This window comes from Aythya marila, assembly GCF_965140915.1.
Source record: "Aythya marila genome assembly, chromosome: 19".
In the NCBI taxonomy this organism is placed as follows: Eukaryota; Metazoa; Chordata; class Aves; order Anseriformes; family Anatidae; genus Aythya; species Aythya marila.
Window position 1 is genome coordinate 2,113,720 of NC_139060.1, and position 16,314 is coordinate 2,130,033.

General features: G+C 45.9%; 1 protein-coding gene across 4 annotated transcripts in view; it reads left to right on the forward strand.

Moving 5' to 3' along the window:
- The window catches only part of LOC309885626 (discoidin domain-containing receptor 2-like), a 58,015-nt gene extending 42,173 nt beyond the window's left edge, over positions 1-15,842 (forward strand). For all 4 annotated transcript variants that reach the window (XM_082775798.1, XM_082775799.1, XM_082775796.1 and 1 more), the window contains 10 exons: positions 211-457; positions 1,538-1,630; positions 2,135-2,292; positions 2,533-2,728; positions 3,952-4,196; positions 6,973-7,094; positions 7,465-7,662; positions 10,349-10,583; positions 11,968-12,117; positions 13,356-15,842. In XM_082775798.1, coding sequence (XP_082631924.1) covers positions 211-457; positions 1,538-1,630; positions 2,135-2,292; positions 2,533-2,728; positions 3,952-4,196; positions 6,973-7,094; positions 7,465-7,662; positions 10,349-10,583; positions 11,968-12,117; positions 13,356-13,496 — 1,785 coding nt within the window. In that variant the 3' untranslated portion in view covers positions 13,497-15,842. The remainder of the gene's footprint in view (positions 1-210; positions 458-1,537; positions 1,631-2,134; positions 2,293-2,532; positions 2,729-3,951; positions 4,197-6,972; positions 7,095-7,464; positions 7,663-10,348; positions 10,584-11,967; positions 12,118-13,355) is intronic.
- The last annotated feature ends 472 nt before the right edge of the window (positions 15,843-16,314 follow it).

Below are 16,314 nucleotides of genomic sequence, written 5' to 3' on the forward strand. Positions count from 1 at the left end.
CTTGAACAAGTCACTTACTCTGGGTTAAGAGTATCCGTACAGGGTGATGAGGGAGATGTTAGAAAGTTAACAGAATCCTCTGTTAACTTTGTTAACTTTTGTAACTAAAGAATTCTTTGTTAACAGAATCCCTGGGGACTGATTTTGGTTTCAATAGATCTTCCTCCAGTCTGACCTGTTTGGGTTTTTTGTTTTGTTTTGTTTTTCTAGGTGCATTGCAACAACATGTTTTCCAAGGGGGTGAAGATCTTCCAGAAGGTGGAGTGTCTGTTCAAACCACGCCTGATAGCAGACTGGGAGCCTGAACCTGTTGGAGTGGCAACTGTCCTAGATGACAAAAACCCCAGTGCTAGGTTTGTGACTGTCCCCCTCAATCAGCATGTGGGTAAAGCCATACTTTGCCGCTTCTACTTTGCTGACACCTGGATGATGATGAGCGAGATTTCCTTTCAGTCAGGTGAGTGTTCCTCCAGTCGAGTAGAGCCTGGGGAGGGTGGAGAGCAGAAATGACAGTGGGGAGGTGCAGGACCTGTGGGGTTGGTGTAAGACAGTTAGTAGGGCACTGTGGGGCTACACAGTGGGGGAGAAGGTAGCAGAAACATTGAGAGAGTTGCATAGGCAGAAAGGTCCAGTCTACAGAGGATGCTTTTCAAGCTGATACCGATATACATAAGCAGAAATGCAACCAGGGCAACCAAAAATTGGACTGTAGGACATTTCTATTTAAGGCAGTTGCCTGCTGCTCAAGGGGTCAATTTTCACCTGTTTTTACTAAGCATTTTGTTATGAATAATTGAACTACATCTATAGGTAGCAATAAAGTTAGCAGATTGCAGATTTATATATTTAGAAAAACAAACAAAACCACCACCACCAACAAAAAACACAAGAGGCTGAAACTTTTGTTGCTTATATCTTAACTATGAAACAGAAGTAGGTACCATGAGGTGCTTTGAAAAGTTCTTCTAGACTCTGTCAAATCCCTTGCAGAAAACAGCTATCACTGATGCATAAATGTTGTGGCTCTAGCTTTCCACTCAAAGGTCCATCAGCAGCTATTGTGAGAAGCCATTGCCAGAAGGGAGAGCTCTGACTGCATCTTGTTGCTTATCTTGCTGATAGCAGCCCCTGCTGGCTGCCCTCCCTTTTACATGTAAGATTTAGGCAGGCTCTCAGTCCAGCCCAGGGTGACAATTTTTATAATCATGTTTAAATGAGAAGGAAGGTTGGAGGAAAAAAAAAAAAAGCTCTTGATTCAGTCCCTGCTGTCTGGCCGAGCTCAGGGAAGGATGCTGAATGTGCTGGTGGTTTGCTGTGGTCGGCAGGTGTGGGCTGCTCAGTGGAGAGGCTGTGCAGCCTCCTGCAGGCACACTGGGAAGCTCGGAGGGAGCAGATGACTGCTCATGTTGCTCATGATTTGCTATGTGGGTCTCAGCCCAGTCTCACTTGGGAAGGCGGGGGTTATGGTCAGGATTGCACAGATTGCTGGCAGAAGCAGAGATTTTGTTGGACTGACACCTCCACTTCCCTCCCGCAGACATGGAGAGCGTAAATCCTATTTTGGTTACGGTAGCCACAAGCACAACAGATCTCCTGGAAACAGCACACAACGTTACCGAGGGCACCTGGGGTAAGGACTTCTGTCACTAAGGTCTCAAGTGTTGGGGGATTTCAAAGTAACATCCTAGCTAATGTAGTGTCTCCTTTTCTGGAGAACTGGGTATGGCCTGGTTATTGCCCACACAGAGCTGCATCTCACAGTCCTCCGAGTCTCAGCTGTGTCTTCTGGCCCAGGCTGCCTCAGAGCAGTGGGCCGAATGCGTACGTGCAGCCAGTGAAACTTTGAGAGCTGTCTGCTTTAACATGGATCCATCCAAGGAATCAGTTCCAATGCTAAGAACAGTGTGTGGCTGCAGAAGTCCTCTGCACAATTCTTAGCTGTGAACCTCCAAAGTGAGAATTTGTGATTAGAGCAAAATGAGGGCAGAGCTGATGTTAATACTGAGGGAGCTGCCTAAGACCTCTTCTGTACTACCCTATGGAAAGGGACATGGTCTCATGGAAGTCAGCCAGCACGTGTAACAACCTGTGCTTTGTTGATGGCAGATTGTTCTTAATTCCTCTGTGTTTGCAGAAACCACGTCTTCTGTAACCAGCACCTGGATAGGAGAGAAGGCAGATGATTCCAATACCTCCATCCTTGTGGGCTGCCTTGTGGCTATTATTCTTCTGCTCCTGATGATTATAGTCATTATTCTTTGGAAGCAGTATGTTCAGAAAAGGTTGGAAAAGGTAATACAATGGGGCTACTTTGGAGGCACAAGTTTAGTTCTAAGTATTAACCCTGAAGAGCTCTGAATTATGTGGGAAGTACAGGGTTTTCCCTGCTCTATCTAGTAGCTAAATCTCTTCCCACAGCAGGGGAGGATGCAGGTCCTATCCAAGACATTACTGGAAATTGCTGCAGTTGCAGCCAGTACATTACTCAACAACTGAGCATCACCTCAGCAGTTTTTTTCTCTTTTTTGGAAGGCCCCACGCCGAATCCTGGAGGAAGATGCCACAGTTCGCCTCTCCTTCTATAGCTACACCATTGCCAACAACCAGACACAGATCCACCAGTCAAATCCCACCTATGAACGTGCTTTTCCACTGGATTTGGAATATCATCAACCAGCTACACTGCTCCATAAGCTTCCAGAGCTCTCCCAAAGTGCAGAGGATTCAGGTAATATAACCATCAGTCACCAGAAGTTAGGTATTTATTCTTTTACTATTTCCCTCACCTGTGAGTGTGTGCCAGTTTTCAGTCTCTGACTAATCTTCTCTGACTACAATGCAGTACTAACCCAGGGACCTAAGACAGTATTGTGAAGTTCTGAAACTTTTTAGTACATAACCTTGGTAGATGAAGCACCAGCCCCACTAGAGGGTGGTGGCCTTTTATTATTCTCTTTAAAGATTGTTTATACGTTAGCCAGGTCATCTTCTAGGAGCTGGTTTTGGCAAGTACAACAGCAAGTCATCGTTTGTCTCAGCCCCTTGGCAATGGAATCACTGCCTGCAGCACTCCCAGGCTGCCCAGACTGGCTGGTGGAAGAGGAGAAGGCCTTTAGCACCTCTCCCTGCAGCAAAGTCTTTGAAATTCCCATAGAAAAAGCAGAGGCAAATGCAGCAGGGGGTTGTCAGTGCTGCACTGGCTTCCAGCCCCTGGGGAGCTTTTGGATGCACATAGAAGGGAACACGTCCAAGAGGCTTTTGTACTCTGTGATGGCACTGCTGATTAACGAGTGTAAGGGCAGTGCTGCATTCCTCAAGCACCAACAACATGCTAAGGTCCAGCATTATGCTACAGAAGGAGATTGATTTGGACTGAGTCAGGATGTGAATTTAAAGCAGAACGATAGTTCTGGGTATTACTGACCGTACAGGGAGTTAATTATAAAGAGTTATCCCATGGTGTTTATGTGAATAAGCTGTAAGAGGTATAGGGTACCATGATAACAGAGCACGTAGAAAATGGAGACTTCAATCTCCAGAGAGGAATCTAGAGCAAGTTTGATGTTGCAAGCAACATTCTGTACGTCAGGTAAGAGGAACAGATCAAATTTAGGATGAATCAGAAACAAGTAACCACTTCAGACTCATGCCTCCATGTCTGGGCAAGAATTTTAGCTCTCTGGATGGATCAGGGAACTGATTAACACAAATTCACTCACAACTCACAGGCATTTGTTCTGGAGTTGGAAGAAGTGCAGCTCGTCCTGGTTTAAGCCCTAGTTAAAACAAAGTGCAGTCTTCCATCTCAATGCACGCTGGTGTATGGTTAGCAGGTGTGCAGCTGGGCTTAGCTCCCAGAGGCCTGCAGGGTTCAGAGGAGTGGAGGCCAGGCTATACTGGTTTTAAGGCAGCGAGAGTGTCTGACTCCCCCCGTCTCTGTTTTGTCCTCAGTGTGCAGCGGGGACTATGCTGAGCCTGACCTGACCAAGTCTACTCCTCACCAAGGCTTTCAGAACAATGTTCCTCACTACGCTGAAACGGATATTGTCCACCTCCAAGGCGTGACAGGCAACAACATGTATGCAGTCCCAGCCCTCACGGTGGATTCACTTACCAAGAAGGACATCTCAGTAGGCGAATTCCCACGGCAGCAGCTACGACTCAAGGAGAAGCTGGGAGAAGGACAGTTTGGAGAGGTACAGCCATTCTCTTCCATGCTTTCTCTAACAGGAAGGAGTTGGGTAGCACAGCGAATCCTCTCAGCTGCCTCTCTGGCACAGCTGCATACACAGGGACTGGGGGACCTGCATCCCAGTATTGTATTTAGTACGTGTCCTTGCTCTAGAGTCGTAGAACGGTTTGGGTAGGAAGGGACCTCTAAAGATCGTTGAGTTCCAACCATCCTGCCATGGGCAGGGACACCTTCCCCTAGACCAGGTGGCTCAGTTACACTGATGTCCTTTAGCGTAGGCTTCAGAGAACCCAGTTCTGCACCTCTGAGGCTGCTGCCCAGTGCCATGTGTGAGTCTTTCATAGCACATGAGCTTTACAAACACGTGGCTGTTTGCTGCCTTTATCCCTATTTATGGCCCTACAGAAGAGGCCTGGGAGTGAGAGTTCAGACTGTTTCATGCTTTTCCATGGACACCTCAAACGTGTGATTAGCGTCAACTCCAGCAGTGATTCCAACCAAGGCAGACTCATCCTGGGTGTAAAAAGAGCTTTCACATTAACAGGTGGAGGTTGTGATGGGGCTCTGCACGTTGGCCCTGGCCAAGACAGACATTGTCCAGGCATTGTGGTGACCTTGCATATTTTCTGGCATCACTGCTTGCTCAAGTCCCAGTCTGTGTCAGAAGCCTCAGGCAGCATGATACATGCATCTGTCTCCTGCCAAGCTCTCTCTTTACTTCTTGGGCCTCTTTTGAGCTGTGAATGTCTTCCCCTCTCTTTTTCTTCACTCCCTGCTTTGCATCCACACATTACTGAGCCAGATTTTCCCCTTGTTTGCTCTCTCTTCCTCTCTTTTATCCTCCCCAGCTTTTCCTCAAACACAACCTTAAAATTTCTGTTAGCTACATTTTGGCAAAGCACAGCCCTTTACTGACTGCTTTCTCATCTGTGGATGTCCATACTTTTCATTCAATATTTTTTGTTCCTTCCTACTGACAGCGCACTTTCCCTGCCCCAGCCTCTCTCCTTGTCCCCCTCACTTCTTTCTGGATTAATCAGAGTACTGGAGAGGTGCTAACATCCTCAATCTCTTCACCTGGCTGTTAGTGCAGCCCCTTTTGTGGTGTGAATCCTGCAGTCTTGGTTTGTACTCCAACATGAGTTGTTGTTTTTTTTTCCTCACTGTTTTGCTTCTGGTTTTTCTTTTCTACTCATTCCTTTTCTTCTAGTAACTGTCAAAGCTTTCTCCTCCTCCTCCTTTGTGTTGTTAAACAGCAGCAGACAGGCTCTTCATCCCCGTTTTTCTTGGAGTTTGATTCATGGCCTGTTTCTTTCCTTGCATCACAGGCTCTTTTCCTCATTTTTGCAAATATGCTGCATCACTGTGCTCCCTTCTCTGCTTCTCACCTTTGTAGTCTCACCAAACTGGTCCTATGCTCTGCTCCTCTGCTCCAGCTTAGTGTGCAATTTTGCTTCTAGCAACATGTCTCATTCATGCTTTTTTCACTTCTCACCCGGGGCTTCCATAACTTTCACAGCATTTTTTTTCTGCTCCTAACTATCTACTTTCTGGACTCAGTGAGGCACTATGAGCACTTAAAATACAGGTCCTCACTACCTACCATGGCTCTTTCTTATTCCTGGCTTGTACAGCTGGTCTCTACTTGATGTTGTTGCTAGACTTTCAGAATTTAAGGAGAGTGAGTCTCATGACTGTACTTTCACCCCAGCAGATTTCATTCTCCATGTAACTGCAGCAGCCTTCTTGTACTTCTGTTTCTGAATTGTAGCTTTATCCATTTTCTGTGCTGTCTCCTCTTTCTCTTCACCATGTTTCTTGCATAAGTTCTTGATGCATTGTAAAATATATAAACAATATAACATACATAAGTGATATAAAATTAAGCTCTCATTATGTTCACCTTTCTGCTAGCACATCTGGTCTGCTCCCCTCCTTCAGTCCTTTTTCCTATCCTGCGCACTCAGTCTGTTTTACCTACTACAGCATTTCTTGTCCAGTTCTCTTAAATGTGCATTCTGATAACTTCTTAAGCAAATGTTTTATTGCATCCCTTCCCCCAACTTCTCTTTTCTACAACCCTAGCAGTAATTTCATGTCTTTAATGTGTTTTTTTTTTTTTTTGATGTGAAAAGACTTTGGATTCTGTGCTTTCCTAAGAGCATTCACCTCTTCACCTTTGAGTGCATTCACAGGTGAGGTGTTCACACCACACACACACATGCACTACTCCCCTTTTTTCTGGAATTAAAGGGTTTTGGAAAGCTGTCTGTAATTTCTGGACACTCCTCAGTTAAGTCTGAGCAGTGACTCAAGCCAGGCTAGGCTGCAGGACAATTCTGTACGTGTACAGCTGTTGTGTTGTGATACATGCCAAGTGTGCTGCAGCCACGTAGTCTGCATGCACATGCATCATAACGCAGGCAGCTCCAGGCATAGGGGCCTTCCTGAATATCTCCAGTGTTTGCTGGGCAAATTGGACCCCCAGTCATGTACTGAGCCGATGATCTACATGTGTGGAGTAAATTCAATGCCGTGGGGACCCATCAGGCTGCAATCCATGTCTCTTTCTGCATTGTGGGCTACATAGTGTACACACACAGTCTTGTTCAGGATTTTTGGCCAATCTATGGGCTATTTGTCATCAGAACAATGTCACTTCCATTAGATCATTCACTTGGTCATTCTACCAGCGCTGACCGAATTGATGACCTCAGTGTGTCGTTTTGCTCTGGCTTTCTGCGTGTGCCTGCTCTCATATCTGCCGTTGCTTTCTGCAGGTACACCTCTGTGAAGCTGATGGCCTGCTGGAGTTCCTGGGGGTCTCTTCTTCAGAATTCACTCACCAGCCGGTTCTAGTAGCAGTGAAGATGCTAAGATCAGATGTCAACAAAACAGCCAGGTAAGTACATCCCCAATGCCAACCACCTGAGAAGGAAAGCAAATACTCCCCAGGCAACAGTTTCACATGGTTTAACACTATTGACTCTGTAAGAGAAAAGCCTCGGAGGGTGCTGAGTGTTTGTGTAAAGAACAGGATGTAAGCAGAGAGCTGACGGTAGGAACAGATGATGTCAAACTGAAATGCTGTATTAATCCTGTTTGCTGGGGAAGGGGTAGATGCTGCACACAAGCCCAGAACCATCTCTCAAACTCCCTGTATGCAGATGTGTAAAAGTCTCTGTGGTCAGGGACTTTCTTACATGCTGCTTTTGCTTTCTTTAAACCAAGGAATAGTTTAGGACTCAAACCTTCGTTTTCTGTTTTACAAGAAATGATTTCCTGAAAGAGATCAAAATCATGTCACGGCTGAAGAACCCAAATATCATCCGGCTTCTGGGGGTGTGCGTGCGAGATGACCCACTGTGCATGATAACAGAGTACATGGAGAATGGAGACCTCAATCAGTTCCTGTCACAGAGGGAGATCTACAGTAAATTTGCAATTTCAAACAACATTCCCTGTGTCAGGTAAGAGGAGCTGCCCATACGTAGGACAAATTGGTGATACAGAGCTGCCAGTTCCTTGTGCCGTGCTTTCCAGGCAGCGACCTTCCAGCCTGGCCACTGCCACAGCACATACTGTGGGCACTAGTCCCACTTTGCATGGGACATTGTTCTTGAGGCCTCCAGAGATGCATGTTCCTGTGAAGTGTCCCTGCCTGGGGGCTGTTCTGGTCACAGTGACCATCTGACATATGTTGTTTACTGATGTACCCATCTGTTTACATTAGTGGGCTCACATCAAATATTTCATTAAGTGGCAAACCAGATGCATTGCAGCTAGAGTTTTGGGATGAAAATCAAGAATTTCTCTTAGACTTCTGAGATGTTTTGTACATTCTCTGGATGCCTAAAAACATTATGTAAGGGAAGCTGAGTGTGGAGCTTCATTGAAGGAAAGATTTCATCAGCTGACAGAAGGAGAATATTTCACTGGCAAAGACAAACGTTTTCTGTCCGCAGTGACATTTATCTCCCTCCTCTGTGGAAGGATTAAATCTAACATGAAAACATCTCTACTATTGCAGAAACTTGTTCCTCACAGATGAGAGTTGCACATACAGCTATCATGTACTTGGCTTCATAAAAGAAAACTGACAAGAAATCACTGTATTGCTTAGCCTTTGGCATGTACGCCCACAAAGAAATAGATTTATTTACAGTTAAAGAGCTAGGCAGTTAGGCAGAGCAAGTTCTGTTGATGGACTGGACAGGAGATGTCTGTGTCTTACCATGTCTAGACAACACCCCTGCTTCTGCCAGTAGCTGGCAGTGGTTAGTGGTCCTGTCTGGGAATGTTAAACAGGCAACATATAGGGTCATGACACATCAGGAGCTGCTGTAGGATGGGAGAGGATTTACATCTGAGTTGACGCATGTTCCAGCTCTCTCCTGTCTCTTCCACACAGTTGAAAGAGCTTTTGCCTCTAGACTCGGTTTCTCTTTTTTTTTTCCTGGCCATAGTTTCAGACTATCTTTTTTCTTCTCCTCCTCACCTTTCATCTGACTTCAGCACTGACATTCACGGGGTTCTTCCCTGCTTTCCATTACTTGGCCCTACCCATAAGTTTTCCTTTCTCTTCCAGCTGCTCTTTCATCCTCTCCTTTTGTCCCTCCCAAGCAGATAGAGTTTCACGTTAAAGGAAGCCTGTGTGGCTGGCTCAGATGTCTGTCTGTGTAGGAGTTAGTTACTGATACTGAAATGAATCCCCATGCCAAAGAGTGCAGCTTGTCTCTCTGCCAGTTCCTTTGGGTGTCTGGTTGATGTGGCAAGGTCCAGCTGTCCGTACAGCTCCTCGGTGTTTGAAATGCATCTCCCACTGCCTCTCTGGCTATGTAGCAAGTCATGAAGATGAGTCTGCTGAGAAGTGTCTGCTCCTCTGTATGCAGAGCTGCTTGCTCTGGGCACTGGGAGCCAGAAGAGAGCTGCTGACAAGTCCTGCCAGGATGCAGAGGGGATGGGGTGGACTGGGCATCTTGGATTGGAATAGGAGCATCACCAAGCAGGGAGACAAAACGGCAGCTGATCAGGGGGAAGGGAGAAGGTAGGGCCTGGAGGCTAAGCCCCCTATGAAGCAGAAAGCCAACAGCCAGGTTGACAAGGTAAAAGAGTTCCTTCTCTGGGGACGTGATGGGTCCATGCAGATCAGAAGCATTGAGCTGACGATGGGACAGGGCTGAGTGTCACCTGGGTGGGCTGTGGTGGTCACTGTGCTGGAAGGCTGGGAGGGAAGTGGTGCCCAGACCCTCCGGCCAGTGCTGTGTCAGGGGAGAGGGGCTGCCTCTGGAGCTTTGTAGCAGCAGTTTAGCTGTTGGTTAGAACAGGTAGGTTGGGTATGTTATCATTAGATAGGTTGTTATAATTTAGATAAAATGATAAAGCTTTTGTCATTGCCACAAGAACACTGAGTATGGCTTTTTATTTCCTGAGCTTAACAGAGAAACACTAACTGTGAACAGCTCATTAGATTTGTTTTGACAAGTGCTTGTTTATGAAGTGTTTGAGCATGCACAGTGGGAAAAGCTGGGCATCACAAAATAATGGTGTGTGAAGAATGCTGAAAGTCAGGTGGTCCACATTCTGTCTGTGTATTGTGCAACTTTATTAAAATTATCTTCATTTTGGTAATGGGAAAATTGAAATTTTAACAAGTGGGTAATACATCAGTTTACATAGTTATATTAAACATAAAAAGTAAGCTCTCTTAAATGTTATGTCACATGCTTACTGATATAAGTATGTGATAATGACGGTTTGAAATACTAAACTTGGCAATTTTTAAGACTTGAAATTCTGAGATTGTACAGCTTCATTTTTCCTGGCTTTCTATGAAAAGTTGGTGCTTTGTTGCATGATCTCTTTGAAAATCTTGGTAGTAATGCTTGATATTAAATACCTAAGGGATTTCAAATCCTAAGGGCCCTGAATTTCAGGGACAGGTTGTCTGTTCTTGCTTCTGCAGCTCAGGAACTTGGCCTAGCCTGGCAGGTTGAGATGTTAGTGCCCTAGACAGTTTAGTTTTGCTGTTAGGGCAAAAAATAAAATGTCAGGTCACTGTAATACATCAAATGCAAGGTAAAGCAGTAAGAAATGCCAAGTAAGAGTTGAGTGCCAAGAAATGTACTGACTTTGTTTTGTCATCTTTCAATGCAGCTACTCTAACCTGCTGTACATGGCCACCCAGATTGCCTCTGGAATGAAATATTTAGCATCTCTGAACTTCGTGCACAGAGACCTGGCAACTCGCAACTGCCTGGTGGGAAACAACTACACCATCAAGATCGCAGACTTTGGCATGAGCAGGAATCTTTACAGTGGGGATTACTACCGTATCCAGGGCAGAGCGGTACTGCCGATACGTTGGATGGCCTGGGAAAGCATCCTCCTGGTAGGCACTGCACAAAACCATTCTGTCTCCCTTCCTCTGGTTCTCAGTGTACCCCTGAATTTGTGACATATATGTGTAACAGCCTTTACAGCTACAAATGGCCTCTGGTGAGTTGTCTGTTGGGTTATGTTGGACATACCTAAATCTAATAGCCTGGAAAAGGAGGGTGCCCTTGCAAATTAGGCACATCTGGAGCCTAATTTGTGTTCTGTTTCTGACATTCAGGATTCCTGCTGGAGTCATAAGCAACTCGCCTTTCTGAGCTTGCTTCCCCAGCTGTGAAGCCTGGAGGGGCAGGAACAAAATTTGACGAGCATCAAGTGCCAAGTCTGGGCTTGAGGTTGAGGTTTTGTTTTGAGTTTAAGGGTCCTGCTGGCTCCCCTCAGGAGACTGTTCAGCAACCCAAACACACCCAATCCAGAGGCGATTCCTAGTATTCATCCCAATATTTCTTTCTCAAACAAGTCGTTAGGTCATGTAGTTATACTTCCTTACAATTTTTCTATGTACTTGGAGGGGGTATTGTAATTATGGCTGCCATTAAAGGCTGATGGGCCTCAACTTTTTTTTAAGTTCACCTTCTTTTCATGGTTACAGCTTCATCTAGACTATAAATCACTCCTCTCCTTTCTTGTGTGAATTTCTTCCAAACCTTTGCAGCCTACCAGGGTTGCCAGATAAGCCTGGACAATCCGGGTCTGGGCTGTTTTCTGACAAAACAGGCCCTCCCGCCCCCGATTGTTGTGTGTTATTTTGTGAGCAATCTTTAGCTTCTTTTTCCTTCAAAAACGTATTGTTCCAAACACATCCAGTTTGGGCACATTTTTTTAAAGACACAAAACAGGGCAGAGAGCTGACTGTCACCAACTTTTACATGTACAAAGATCAAAATTATCCTGGCCTTCCTCTAAGAGCCTGCTTCAGCTCTGCTTTCACCCCTAGGGCTTTGCTCCTTGTTCAAAGGTTTTTCTGTACTGCACTGCTGTGCTTTGGGTGGAGGTAGGCAGCAGCTCTCCACCCTGCTGCCACAGCCTACAGCATTGTGCTACTGCTGGAGGCAAATGCAGACTTCCTCAAGAGGGACAGTAAGTTGCTAACTTTCTCTGAGACTTGCCCCCTGTTTCAAGAGGTTTGCCCCAGTGAAAGCTGCACCTTATTAGGTGCCATGGGTCCACAAAGACATGGTGCTCCTGCCCTGCAAAGCAGCAATGTTGTGCTTTGGTCCCTTTGTGCATTGCTCGGAGCAGGTCACCTGCTCTACTGTCTTTATGGAGAGTGTTTTCCCAGGTGTGAATCCTCGTGTTTAGAGAGAGCAGACTGAAACAGCCTTTGCTAAACATGCACTGTGGGCAAACCAGGCTTACAACATCCTCTCTGTTCACAGGGCAAGTTCACCACTGCCAGTGATGTCTGGGCATTTGGGGTCACACTCTGGGAGATGTTCATACTGTGTAAGGAGCAACCTTACAGCCTCCTCTCAGATGAGCAAGTCATCGAGAACACAGGAGAGTTCTTCCGGAGCCAGGGAAGGCAGGTAAGAAAGCAAATGTGACTTCTTCCTTCACTTGACCTTGATTGCATCCAAACTGATCTCCTTGAGACCCTTCTGCTGGCCTTACATTATCTGCAAAAGTCCCTGCTTCTATTACTCCTCTTTTCAGACGTGTCCCACCTCTCTTGCCCTTCGTCCAGGCTCATTGGACTGGCTTTCCTCTCTTGGAGTCCCACTGGAAGAGCCTCCTGGCCTGTCCAGTGCTTCTTCCGTGTTATAAGCCACTTCTGCTTCAATCTGCCTTTGCACTGTCCTCCTTAGCTTTTCTGGACTGTCCTACGCAAACCTTTTGCTTTGTCAGTTTTTTCTGCCCTTAGTGTTTCCTCTGAAAGACAAGGAAGCACTCACTGAGGTGGGGAAGGAAGAATCATTAGCACCCAGGGGTTAGATACTCCCTGTGATATCTCCAACTATGCTGAGGAGCTTTTGGCCATCCCTAGTTGATGAAAGGCTTTTCTATCTCATTATCCTCTGTTGCTCCAGGCAGGAGTGTACAGTCCACTGTTCTTGCCTTCGTACCCTTTAACACAAATATCAGTGATGACGGTAAATAGAGCATGACAATCCAGCCCACTGATGATTGCTGTACCCCAAGAGTGGATATCTATTTGTTTGCTCTTCTCCCCAGATTGACGTTTAGTATCAAATACATTAAAGGATTAAGGGAAATAAATAAAAAAAAAATGCAAAGTTTTATTCATTGTCTCCCAGATACTAATGATGTAGTGAAGAGTCTAAAAGATCAGTGTATAGAAATGAGAGGAAAGAAAAAAAAAATGCCAACCTGTGCTGTAGATAAGCTCTAAAAGGTGTTTTTTCTGTCTCTGCTAACAAGCTGTCACGATGCTTAGAAAGCCTCATGGGTTGTCTACGGTGAGTGAAAGTATTTGGATTTTATCGTGGTAAATTTAGTTTTGGTTTGTGTTTTTCTGTCTCTTGGAACACAAGTCTCTCTGAAGCATTCATGTTTCCTGTGGGACAAAGGACTGTTTTATGACCGGCTCATCAAACAAGTTGGCAAAGTGTCTGCAGTGCCATCTGAGGTGGTGTCGCAGCTCCATGCAGGCTCCACTGCCAGATTCACGCTTAATGGATTTCAAACATTGCATGACTGCTGTGTCTTGTAACGCCTAGACCGAAGCTGTCCTGTGGTTTTCGTTTAGTCAAGGTTTGATTCTTTTAAGGAACAAACACTGAACTTGCTGTATTCTTCTTTTCAGATCTATCTCTCCCAGACTCCTCTGTGCCCTAACCCTGTGTTTGACCTGATGCTGAAATGCTGGAGCAGGGATATAAAAGATCGTCCCACTTTTGACATGATTCACCACTTCCTGCTAGAACAAATGGAATCAAACATTTGACTCCAGAAAAAGAGACAAACTGTTGAGAACAGAGTGACTCTGGTGTCTCTTTGCCTGTACCTCACAGGAAGATGGTCAGGCCACCTTGCTCTCCTCCCTTGACTGTACCGTATTTAATTGAGACGTCCATGGCAGCTGCTCGTTCTATTGGCCATGGTCTGACGCGCAGGACCAGAGGATCTCATTTGGTTGAAAAATCATCTCCTCTTCTGAATCATTTCCTGGGAATACTGTGAGAGGGGTTTTGTTAGATACCCACACGCCTTTGGGAAAGACGAATGAGTAAAACTTTACAAGGGACTTGGAGCTCTCTCCTGGTTGGAACAGAAAGGCGCCAGCCTGAGTGAGAGCCACAATTCAAGAACAGATTTGTAGGAGTAAAGACTTCAGTCTTCTAAAACTATTCCATTAAATCAAATGGAAGTCTTGTGCACATTAGCAAGTGTTTCTGTAGGCTCTTGCTAGAGATGATATGTATAGTAAGAAACTAGAACTGACTAGAGCTAGGAAATGGTTTAACAGACTTGAGAACTGACGGAGCTGGATTTAGCAACCCTTTGGAAGTAATGCTACCAGGGTCTACGGAGGATGCTGATAGAGTCCAAGATCATGTTCTTTTTTCCTGTGGTTGTTAAGCACTGCTTTTGTTATATATGTGCATTTTCCCCACACTGGATTTTTTTTTCTAGAAAAAAGAAAATTAAAAAAATGAATGTTAAAGGTCATAGGAAGGTCACTACAGTAGATCTTCTCTTGACCTGCAAATTAAGGCTAGGGTAGGGAGTTTGTATTGAAAAGTAGCTGATACTGTACTACTGTCACTACGTAGATTTATTAGCCTAATGAACTTGTAGCCACAATGGACTGATGTGCAATTAATCCTGTATAAGTACCCATTAATATGAGATCTCTAAGTTGATGCTGTTAAGTGTGCAGGGGGAACTTAGATTTGGTGAAAGCGAATGGCTGAGAGCAGCCCCCGCTATGTCATTTGTCATAGCTCACGTGAGAGGAAAAGGAACAGGGCACGTGCCATTGCCGGCACGCACCTGCGCACACACTCGGATTTATTTCTAGCATCTGCAGTCCCTCTTCAGGTCTGCAGCAGGTTTAGCGCTGTCAGCCAGGCAGATGCACTTCGGCCCAGGCTCTGTTACTGCTGTGATCAAATCTGGCATCAGGGTGGGACTGCCACATCCCGCCAGTTCTGATCAGGGTGGCTTTGCGTCTGATTTTGGATGCTTCCTGTACAACACGAGACAACTTGCTCCTTGAACCGGGGTTGTCTTTTTGTTTGTTGTGTCACAAATGGCTCGTTCTCTGGAGTATTTTATAGGGCTCTGAAATACCCTTGGAGTGGGTCAGAGAATTCAGCTTGTTTCTACAGTACATCCATTGTGGATTTATCAGGTGCCTGGGGAATACTCTGCTATTCCCTTTGTAACTGTTTAGCAAGATATTACGGACCAAACTGAGTATTTCATAAGCTGGGAGGTTAAAGTTCAGCACTTTTGTTTCTTTGTTTCTTATTTTTTCAAACAGCATCCAGTATAACATGTATTTCCAGTAAAGGTTGTAAAGATAATTCCTATCTTGGCCAGCAGCATAGTGTTCACTGTGCTACGAGCTACATCGTGTCTGTGCTACGAGCTCTGTAAGCGGACACCGCTGACGGAGGGAATGCCAAAACAGCTCTAATAAGAGGATAATTATGGCTGTTACGTTGAAAGAGAAAACCTGTCCCTGCGTTGGCAGACGCCAGGACTGAGTGTGCTGTGTCTGCTCCCCAGGCAGAACAAAGCTGGTCCTGAAGCTTCCCAGCTGCCCCCAGTCGTCCTGCTGCAGGTCGCTGTGGGAGTCCCCGGACTGCGTGTAGGCATCAGGGTCTGGGCTGGTCCTCTGAGCAGCCTTCCCGTGATGGAGCACGAGGCATCTCATGCCCTGCGAGGGCTGCACGGGCTCGGGTGGCTCTCACCACAAAGCAGGTGTTTGCCCCCTTCGACCGAGGGGCTCTGGGTGAGCTGCTGCTGCCACACGTGTGTGCTGTAAGTACCTGGCGTGGGCGACAGGAGTCAAAGCTGTTGTGGTCATGTATGCAGCCATGCGTTGGTGTTATTGCTGGAGAGTTTTCATCCTGTCCTGGAAAACAGAGCCGAGTAATACACAGCCGTGTGTGTGACCTCCTGTGTTTTGGAGTTCAGAGGTTCCAGAACACTGTAATGTCACCTGGGTGGGCTTTGTCCTTCTGTTATGTCAGGACGTGCTGTTCCTCCACTGACATACGAAGTTTCTCTCATATCAATAAATTCTAATGATAACCTTGACGAAAGTGAATTTCTGCTTTTTTTTTTTTTTTTTTTTTTTTTTTTTTTTTAATTTTGCCTAGGTCTAGGTGTCTGCACTGAGGACAGATATTTTGGTGTGACTGTTCAATAACTTTGGTAAGTGTGTGAACCCAGGTCTGGAAGAAGCAGCCAGTGCAATGCAGCTGCTGCTCCAAAAGGAGCAGACTTTGGAGGAACTTTCTGAAAGCACTGACAGGGTGGCCTGAGCCCCAGGGAGCCAAGACAGCCAGTGGGACACAGAGTGGCCTGGGGTCACTCTTCAGTGCTGTGAATATGGTGCTGTGTTTCCTTACGCATTTTTTTTCATATTCATATTAAATTCAAAGGATGACCTGGGTTGGGAGAGACCTTTGTAGGTCTCTAACCCAGTCAGCCTCTAAAAACAGCTAACTTCAAAGCTGCGTTGGGCTGCTCAGAGCTGTGCACAGCTAGGCTCTGAAGGTCCCCAAGGATGGAGACATGGGCACATGCTC